Source organism: Bombus huntii, chromosome 6 (genome assembly GCF_024542735.1).
Source record: "Bombus huntii isolate Logan2020A chromosome 6, iyBomHunt1.1, whole genome shotgun sequence".
Classification (NCBI taxonomy): Eukaryota; Metazoa; Arthropoda; class Insecta; order Hymenoptera; family Apidae; genus Bombus; species Bombus huntii.
Window position 1 is genome coordinate 16083917 of NC_066243.1, and position 8551 is coordinate 16092467.

Genomic DNA, 8551 nt, shown 5'->3' on the forward strand with positions numbered 1-8551 from the left:
TATGTCACAATTGCGACTTTATCTGAAGGAAAATATTCTTAATGCTTTTATAAATAAAAATTAATACTTATTATTTAAGAATTATATTGATCAGTCATTCTCACTTTAGAACGAATATTTTTTAGCTTGCAAAAGTTTTTTTTTCATTTTCGCGGGGTATATGTGATACATTTTATAATGTAGCATTTGTATATATCACAATATACAATATCAGAATAAAGTGGGAGAAGGTTTATTAAGATAAAGTAACTGAGAAATGATATGTTGTCAAATGCACACATATATGAGTCTTTATATACTTTACTGTACGATCTGCCAACAATCGTAAATTATAGGTCACTGCGATGTTATCAAGTACTAAAAAAATTTTCTAATTGATATCGCTCCTAAATTTAAAGCACTTACACTCTTCTTACGTGTTCATTTTTACGCATTTTACGCATTTAAGTAAGGTTAAATATTTCCGAAAATTTTAAAAGACGTATAATGGATATTCAAAAGTTGGCTAATGGTAAATCGAATTTAAGAATTTTACAATTTTTCGTGTTTTTAACATTTATATACTTATGTTTTAGCTACAATGAATTTCGATCAATCTGCGATAGATGGAAAAATTAATTCTATACGTTATAGAGTTAATAAATTGGAAAATCATGTTAAAACTGCTTGGTTGGTAAAAGCAATAGGTTTCATAGATTTAACTACTCTAGGAGGTGATGATACACCTTCAAAAATTGAAACTTTGTGTACTAAAGTAATACTTAGTGTTATATTAAAAATTTTGATCTCTACGACATCTTTAAAAATATTGACTTTTATGTATTTCAATAATTACAGGCAGTAAACCCTCTTAAGTTACCAAGTAACTCACATTTGCATACTGCATCTGTGTATGTATATCCCATGAGATTTGTAGATGCAATGTCTATATTGGAAAAACTTGATAAAGAACATAAAATTTCCAGGGCTACTGGTAAGTATACATGTAAGTTCTTTTCTAATAATATTTAAATTAAAAAATAACAAAATATATTATTGTTATCTAAATAGTGGGTGGAGGATTTCCATCTGGACAGTTTCCATTAGAAACGCGTCTTCGTGAAGTAGAAATAGGTGTTGAACTAGGAGCTGATGAAATTGATATTGTTATTAACAGACCATTGGCTTTGATGCAACAATGGAAAGAATTATATGAAGAACTAAAATCATTTCGTGTTGCTTGTGGTAACAAATGTTTGAAAGTCATACTTGCTACAGGAGAATTAGGTAATTTAGAGAATGTATATAAATCATCTATGATAGCAATGATGGCCGGAGCAGATTTTATTAAAACATCTACCGGAAAAGAAGCAATAAATGCTACCTTGTCTGCTGGAGTTATTATGTGTCAAGCAATCAAGGATTATTATGAATCCACACAGAGAAAGGTATAAATTCTTGTTTAAAAAAATGAAAAGCAATATTTCATGCCTTACATTTGGTATTGAAATATATTATTTTAGGTTGGTTTAAAACCTGCTGGTGGTATTAAAGTTCCACAGGAGGCTTTAGAATGGATGATGTTGGTTCAAATGGAATTAGGAGAGGAATGGCTATCTAAAGATTTATTTAGAATTGGTGCCTCCAACTTATTGGACAACATAGTTGAAGCAATACAATCAAATTAATCTTTATTATTCATTTAATCTTTTTCAAATAGTTATTGTAATTTTGTAATACTTTTATATCCATTTATTAAAAGATTTATATATTATCAAATACCTTTTACATTTTCCATTATACCATTGATTCTTAAAGTCAGAAATATTGAAATAAGAAAATACATAATACAGAATGTACGATTTTATGATTACAACATTATCATATAATTACAATTTACAATTACTTATATAGTATTTATGCCTTGAAGCATAACTACAATTTATGTTACTTTAAAATTATGAAATTTTTAACTCAATATAATATAATGTAAGTTGTTTAAAAAAGCATCGACCAGTTATACACACGTATCCGCCATATTGGCTATAGTGGCGTTGCAGAAAGTAACATCGCGTGAACGTGCCTTTTCCATTTAGAAAACGAAGATGGTAAGTGCAACTATTTGTTGCTGACATAAAATCCGTTTACATCGGTTGAATAGTGTGTTGTATCTTTTAATATCCGAGTAAAGCGTAAACTAAATGAATTAAAGTGAATATTTATCTCTATATGATTTGTTAAATTTATTTCATTTTTATGAAGCAAGACATACGGTTAAGATGTGCGCGTAAAGGTTACATTTTTATAACGAACAGATCAATACTTCATATGAATATTTGCTATAAATCTATTCACAGAAATAAGTTTCTAGTGTGACATTTGATGATTATTATATTTTAAGGAAATAAAAGAGATAAAATGGTAAACTAACTTCTAATCTAACCTCTTTGTTTATGGAATGACAATATTATATTGAATGATATCTTTGACATTAATAAGTTCGCTGAATTCTTGTACATTTTATTTGAGACGATAACATTAAGTATGTGAAATTTGTTTTTAGGCTCGTGGACCGAAAAAGCATTTGAAGCGTCTTAACGCACCTAAAGCATGGATGTTAGATAAACTTGGGGGTGTATATGCTCCACGTCCATCTACGGGACCTCATAAATTAAGAGAATCTCTCCCTCTTATTATTTTTCTTCGCAATAGATTGAAATATGCGTTGACTAATTGTGAAGTAACAAAAATTGTGATGCAACGTTTGATTAAAGTTGATGGCAAGGTTAGAACTGACCCCAACTATCCTGCAGGTTTCATGGGTAAGTTCATAAGACACTTTATTTTCTTTAAGTATATATAAGGCTATATCGAAGCTATAACATTTCTCAAACAAAATGTTATAGTCAAACATTAGCCAATAGTAAAATAAAAGTTCTTTATTTTGGTCACAGATTGAATCAAATATTTTTTCTGTATAACCCAAAAAGTGCACACTTTTTATATCATTTAAAAAATATATTTAAGACATATGAAAAACTAAATGTAGTTTATAATTAATAAATTCAATTTGTCTTTTTAGATGTTATTACCATTAACAAGACTGGTGAATATTTTCGATTGATTTATGACGTTAAGGGACGATTTACCACTCATAGAATTACAGCAGAAGAGGCCAAGGTATTTAATCATTGACAAAAAATCATGGATAATTCAATGAGATATCTTTTATTTAACTAAGAAATTAAATATTTTTTATTGCAGTACAAATTGTGTAAGGTAAAACGTGTTCAAACTGGACCAAAAGGTATTCCATTCCTGGTAACGCACGATGGAAGAACTATTCGTTATCCAGATCCTTTAATTAAAGTTAATGACACCATTCATTTAGATATAGCAACAGGCAAAATCTTGGATTCTATTCGATTTGATTCAGGTATAATATCTTTTAGTCGTAAATATATATGAAACTTATTAATCGATTATTATTGTTTAGGTAATCTCTGTATGATTACCGGTGGGAGAAATTTAGGACGTGTAGGCACAGTTGTTAGCCGCGAGCGTCATCCCGGTTCCTTTGATATTTGCCACATTAAAGACTCACAAGGGCATACTTTTGCCACAAGGTACTTAAAATATTTACTCTTTATTTGCTTATACTTCATGATTTTTGCACATTCTTTTTTGCTTTCAAATTTTTACAAAAGAAAAAGTAAATTTATTTTTATGGTGACCATAATCGAAGCTATAATATATTATAAAAAATATTGTAGTCAAAAGTTGGTCAAAATGAATTTCCTTCATATTGGTCACTGATTGTTTTCACATAGACTTTTCAGTATTACCCATTTAGGAAACACGAGTATTATTGTTTATTAAGTTAATCTAAGCTACGTTAGATTATTGAGCCAGCTGTTATATCATATATAAATCATTCGTTTAGGTTGAACAACGTTTTTATCATTGGCAAGGGTACAAAGCCGTATATTAGCTTACCAAGAGACAAAGGTGTTAAGCTTTCGATTGCTGAAGAGCGCGACAAGAGGTTAGCAGCAAAGGGAGTGAATTAATGTACATTTGCAAGAAAATATTCAATAAACCGAGAATTTCTTGGTGAATATATATGTCTCTTTCCTTTATCCCGCATATTAATCACCCACATATGGTATTTTAGAATATATACGACAATAGAATGGGAATGTTTTTCGTTAATATTTCTATAATAATTATGTTTAAAATACGATTTTAAAACATATTTCGCTATTAAAAATATTGAGAAATATTTATGGCTGTGAAAAGTCTGGCTTAAATGTAGTATCATCGAATCATTTAATTGGTCAAAGCATATTGTGCTGATTTGCTTAAATGATAAAAAGAATATGCAGATAAAAGACCCGAATATGTGTTCTGTATATATTAAGTTATTTCGATGGCAGCCAAATTTCGGTATTTAATTCCACCATTTTCCGTAATGTGGCGTTATACTGTTCATCTCTATATTTCTCATTCTTTTTGTGCACTTCTTTGGCAGCTTTTAAATATCTGCAAAGGAAATCAATTATATATACTTTTCTGATATTTTGCCATAAATTGGAAAAATTTATTGAAATTATTACTTTTGTATAGAAAGTACGATATTTCTGGTTTCCTTTTCTGCAATTCGTGTAGTTTCCGATAAAGATGATACATAATTAATGGGATTCTCTGATTTGATTCGTGTCAACGGATAAATGCGAATCCAGCCTCCCTCTCTCGCGCATGGCGTACTCCAATCTTTACCATTATCCCATATCGACGTTTTATTGTTGCTTTCTGGGTTATTACCCTGAAAACCGCGTGGAATATACTTATCCACTAACAAGGGATTGTAACGAGACCATAAATTTGTAGGATTGTTGATAGTTGATTGTTTAAGCTAATAATTAAAATGGACATAGAATGTAGCATTTCTAAAACAAAAATTCAATATTTGTCCATAGCTACTTTATTCTAGATACATACGGTAGGTCGAAGTTCCGTGCATATATTTAGAAAACCATCAGTTTCCCGATAAGTTTTCGATTTCTTTTTCATGGTTCGATTTGTACAAAACTTGGAAGACGCTTCAACCTCATCGTCAATCGGGTTTGTTGACCATATCGTAAAAAGTGAGAGACCAGTGTTGCATACTGGAAGACCTAGTAAATCGAACAGGTCATGCAGCAGAGGTTTCTTCACTTCAGAGTCAATTTCGCAGTCATTACTTAAAGCTGGGCTTAGATTGACCTGTTCAAATGTCGATTATCGAATAATTAACAATAATTTTCATTAATAATTCAAGCGAATGAGACATCTCTTAACCTCTAGTAACCATGGTTTTAAATTTCTGTCGATTAATACGTCAAATCCGAAAAACTCGAAGCAATTTGAAGATTTCGGTATGCTCGCGGCTTGGCTCAATACAGTTAAACTGACTAAACAGGCTATTCTCTGCCAAAGAAACCAATCGTAATATCCAGCTTGTTCGAAGTATCTTCTCAATTGTCTAAAAGTCCATTTGCAACCTGCGAATGTTCGAATTCTACTATCTATGGTACAATCTAAGAAACTTTAAATTAGTGACAGTGATTTTATACCAGAACCGACGCGTTCCTTCTTCTCAGAGTATCCTGGACCCAATTTGTTTAACGAAAAGTTAGTGAGATGCCGGAAAGGATCGTTCAAATGTTCTAATGAAAATTTTTCTGTAGCGAAACGCGCCAATCCTTCCTTATACAAGTATATCGTCAAAGGCCGATAAGAGGGTACGCACACGTATAATCGTAGATCGAATTTATAACCTCCGATCAGAAAGGGATTCTCGATGTATCTTTGAACCACTGCTGCATTGTCGTATGTAAGATCGCTTAATTTCTAGAAACGTAAGATTCTGCATTTGACGAGTTCAGCTAATAAGTTAAGTTTATCCTTTAATCATCGATGTTCACGTAGCACGATTGATTCTTACACGAAACAAAAAGATTCCTTTCCCCTGACTTTGACCAACTGGCTTACAGATCCAAACTCTGTCGTGTTCACAGCGGCTGCATTCTTCCGCCAATTTAGTATATTCCGATGGCAAGTTATATCCTACAGGACTAACGCGTTGTATTTTTGATAACGTTGATCGAATATTATTCTCACGATATCTTGTTAAACTCTAGATTATACCTGAAATCGTAGATCGAACCGTGCATCTTCTTCATACATCTAAGATGACGGATAAGATTGTCTTTTCGACAGATCGAACTCCCTTTCGGAATTCTGTTGATAAACTAAAAGATTCACGGGAATACGATTGAAAAGATGTCACTTTGCTACTATCGGAATCGATTTTAACATAGGAGATTCAGACGACCTATTACCTGCCATGGGAGTAATAGCTTGTAATGGGGAAGGGGGAAGCCGCCGGATCGCCACCATAAATTCCATCGATCTTTGAATACATTATTTTCGCCAGTATATTCTCTCCAGCCCCGTTCCGTACAAACCTGTGATCAAAGTATGCCATTCATATGTACAATTCGTTTATCAACTTACTTACGGATCAAAGTTCGTTCTTCTAACAATAAGCGAAGAACATTTTATCGCGTGACTCTCGAACGGATGGAACGGATGCGATGAGCAAAATATCTATTAAACTGGAACATTACGCATTCTATAATTGCGAAAAGTTGGAATGCGCGTGCAAAAATAGCAGAGAACGCCCTTGATTTATTTGTCGTGTTATTAGAGCATTAAGAATGGTTACTTTTGATATGAAAAGCGAACCAAGGCCTCTAATTACAATTAAATTCGAGTATATCTCTTTTCGCTGTTACGGTAGCCTAGTTTTATTATTCTTTTCTTATAACTTCACCATCGATTCGCTGCGGAAGGTCATCGACCACATTTACACTCTATTCTTATAACCTGAATCGTTTCCGTTTCGTTTTAATAGCCTGCTCTCTCCCTCCCCCATCTGTCTGTCTATCTATTCGTAATGACTAGAGAAATTAATTTTTACGTAACGAAACGTCCAGAGCAACATCACGATTATATCAAAGTTGCCGATGAAAGTTTGTTTCGGGCTGCATAGTACGTGCATCGCTATTGTGTTAGATCGTATGGAAGGAAGAGGTGAATCGTCGTAACGGTGCGCCCCAACAACTCTATTCTTCGTCTATTATTATTGCATGTCGCATTTAATAGCCGTGTTTCTAAAAATGGTGCACGCAAAAGCGCGTCGCATCTCGTTTGGCTCTGCAGGTATGTACGTGCATATGCACACCGTACGTACCTTGAAAAGTATTCAGTTCAAGGGCACGGCTAAGTTTGTAACCGTGTCGAACAAATTCCAAGCGACATAAAAGCGTGACGGAACGTATCTAACATTTATGTACCTACCGGTGTTACGTGTATTCATTGCATTTTAGAGCTAAACTACCCACGCAATCGTGATACACACTTTACTGAAACGTGACTCGCTCGATTTTCGTCTTTTCAATGAAGAGCATCTAATATCATCCATACATAGCGCTTCTACTATTCAATAGCTAAGGCTGAAATTCAAAGAAACGTTCGGAGCGCCATGTACGATTCTAAGAATATCGATACCTGTATAAGAAGATGCGGTCCTGTACCATTGTCGTTGAGTCTGAACACAAAAGGACCATCCAAGTATCTCACTGCCATATCGAAACATTATATTTTGGAAGAGCGCGCGAGGACAATAACTCTGATTAGTGGTATCACGGTAGTATAATCGATCTTCTTTCTTGAAATAATAGCGACACTTTTGTTCCTCTGATTACGTGAAACGGAGAAAAGAGATTAAAGCGTTAAGCGATATTTTTATTTAGGAAAGCGTTCAACACCGGTTTCCCGTTGTTCTTGTGGCAAGTTTGAAAAGTCCGAAAGAAAAAGGAAGAAAGGTAATTAGTAACACAAAGTAAGAAGAAATTCAAGATATCTTATCATACCTCGCACTTTTCATTCACAAAATATCAACATGTAGCTCTTGATGATTTTAAAAAAGCGTGTAATCTAGACATATCTCGATTATATCTGTCGTTCTCTTTTCTTTTTTTTTTTTTTATATCCAAGAAAGTGTATCTTAACGATTATAGCGAGTTATTCTTCGAAACGACATTCTCGTTAAAGATTAGTCTTTCGTATTTAAATATTTCGATGGGCCCGCATGCAAGCGAGTCGGAATCTCGATTCTCACTGGTGCACCGCCACGTTTCGGTCTACGCAATCGCTATGACCTGGTCGCAGGCGCGCAGGTTGCTCGTATGCCACCTTCCACGCCGCTTTCCAGCTTTTATGGGCTTTCGCTGGACACCGCGAATCCACAAGGACACCGGAAGCTTCATCGGTCGCGAACTTCCGAAAGAATTACACCGATTTCCGTTTAAGGATATTGCGGACACGCGACTTTCCGACACGCCTATTCATCGAGATTTGTACCAGATTTACTTGTACCAGAAATAGCATAAATATCGACTGGTGCAGTTTAAAGCTTAAAACTTGCAACTATGCGCATCGCGATGACAGGTTCCTTTCAACCGTA

General features: G+C 33.8%; 3 protein-coding genes and 1 long non-coding RNA gene across 7 annotated transcripts; 3 read left to right on the forward strand and 1 right to left on the reverse strand.

Moving 5' to 3' along the window:
- Positions 1 to 68: 68 nt before the first annotated feature.
- Positions 69 to 1758, forward strand: LOC126866379 (deoxyribose-phosphate aldolase). 2 transcript variants are annotated; one of them, XM_050619888.1, is made up of 6 exons: positions 69 to 511; positions 576 to 754; positions 838 to 973; positions 1051 to 1224; positions 1303 to 1427; positions 1503 to 1758. In XM_050619888.1, exons 1-6 carry the CDS (start codon positions 487 to 489, stop codon positions 1665 to 1667), a joined length of 804 nt encoding a protein of 267 aa, XP_050475845.1. In that variant the 5' UTR covers positions 69 to 486; the 3' UTR covers positions 1668 to 1758. The 2 variants fall into 2 exon arrangements, with proteins under 2 accessions (XP_050475845.1, XP_050475844.1); XM_050619887.1 differs by having other exon boundaries at positions 1051 to 1427.
- A 172-nt stretch (positions 1759 to 1930) lies between these two features.
- LOC126866382 (40S ribosomal protein S4) lies at positions 1931 to 4099 on the forward strand. Of its 2 annotated transcripts, none has more exons than XM_050619896.1 (6): positions 1931 to 2087; positions 2543 to 2801; positions 3062 to 3159; positions 3244 to 3415; positions 3476 to 3605; positions 3923 to 4099. In XM_050619896.1, the coding sequence occupies exons 1-6, from the start codon at positions 2085 to 2087 to the stop codon at positions 4047 to 4049; spliced, it is 789 nt and encodes a 262-aa protein (XP_050475853.1). In that variant the 5' UTR covers positions 1931 to 2084; the 3' UTR covers positions 4050 to 4099. The 2 variants fall into 2 exon arrangements, with proteins under 2 accessions (XP_050475853.1, XP_050475854.1); XM_050619897.1 differs by lacking the exon at positions 1931 to 2087 and adding an exon at positions 2114 to 2400.
- Positions 3983 to 7739, reverse strand: LOC126866362 (probable tubulin polyglutamylase TTLL2). 2 transcript variants are annotated; one of them, XM_050619846.1, is made up of 9 exons: positions 7594 to 7739; positions 6363 to 6488; positions 6169 to 6272; positions 5966 to 6095; positions 5595 to 5871; positions 5320 to 5522; positions 4981 to 5244; positions 4596 to 4804; positions 3983 to 4521 (listed from the first exon to the last, which is right to left on the reverse strand). In XM_050619846.1, the coding sequence occupies exons 1-9, from the start codon at positions 7669 to 7671 to the stop codon at positions 4401 to 4403; spliced, it is 1512 nt and encodes a 503-aa protein (XP_050475803.1). In that variant the 5' UTR covers positions 7672 to 7739; the 3' UTR covers positions 3983 to 4400. The 2 variants fall into 2 exon arrangements, with proteins under 2 accessions (XP_050475803.1, XP_050475802.1); XM_050619845.1 differs by having other exon boundaries at positions 4596 to 4894.
- On the forward strand, positions 7667 to 8031 carry LOC126866392 (uncharacterized). The gene is made up of 2 exons (XR_007689858.1): positions 7667 to 7732; positions 7839 to 8031. It is a non-coding gene; the product is annotated as an uncharacterized LOC126866392 (long non-coding RNA).
- Positions 8032 to 8551: the final 520 nt, after the last annotated feature.

What these genes read in the sequence shown, in the direction of transcription:
- LOC126866382 (XM_050619896.1), top strand. An exon ending in CTATCCTGCAGGTTTCATGG is followed by an intron (nt 2,802 to 3,061) that starts GTAAGTTCATAA and finishes TTGTCTTTTTAG; the next exon opens with ATGTTATTACCATTAACAAG. An exon ending in GGGCATACTTTTGCCACAAG is followed by an intron (nt 3,606 to 3,922) that starts GTACTTAAAATA and finishes TCATTCGTTTAG; the next exon opens with GTTGAACAACGTTTTTATCA.
- LOC126866379 (XM_050619887.1), top strand. Translation starts at nt 487, where the DNA reads ATGGATATTCAAAAGTTGGCTAATG. An exon ending in TATTCAAAAGTTGGCTAATG is followed by an intron (nt 512 to 575) that starts GTAAATCGAATT and finishes CTTATGTTTTAG; the next exon opens with CTACAATGAATTTCGATCAA. An exon ending in TTGAAACTTTGTGTACTAAA is followed by an intron (nt 755 to 837) that starts GTAATACTTAGT and finishes CAATAATTACAG; the next exon opens with GCAGTAAACCCTCTTAAGTT.
- LOC126866362 (XM_050619845.1), bottom strand. Translation starts at nt 7,671, where the DNA reads ATGGCAGTGAGATACTTGGATGGTCCTTTTGTGTTCAGACTCAACGAC. An exon ending in AGCTATTACTCCCATGGCAG is followed by an intron (nt 6,273 to 6,362) that starts GTAATAGGTCGT and finishes TGAATCTTTTAG; the next exon opens with TTTATCAACAGAATTCCGAA. An exon ending in AAGGAATCTTTTTGTTTCGT is followed by an intron (nt 5,872 to 5,965) that starts GTAAGAATCAAT and finishes TTACGTTTCTAG; the next exon opens with AAATTAAGCGATCTTACATA.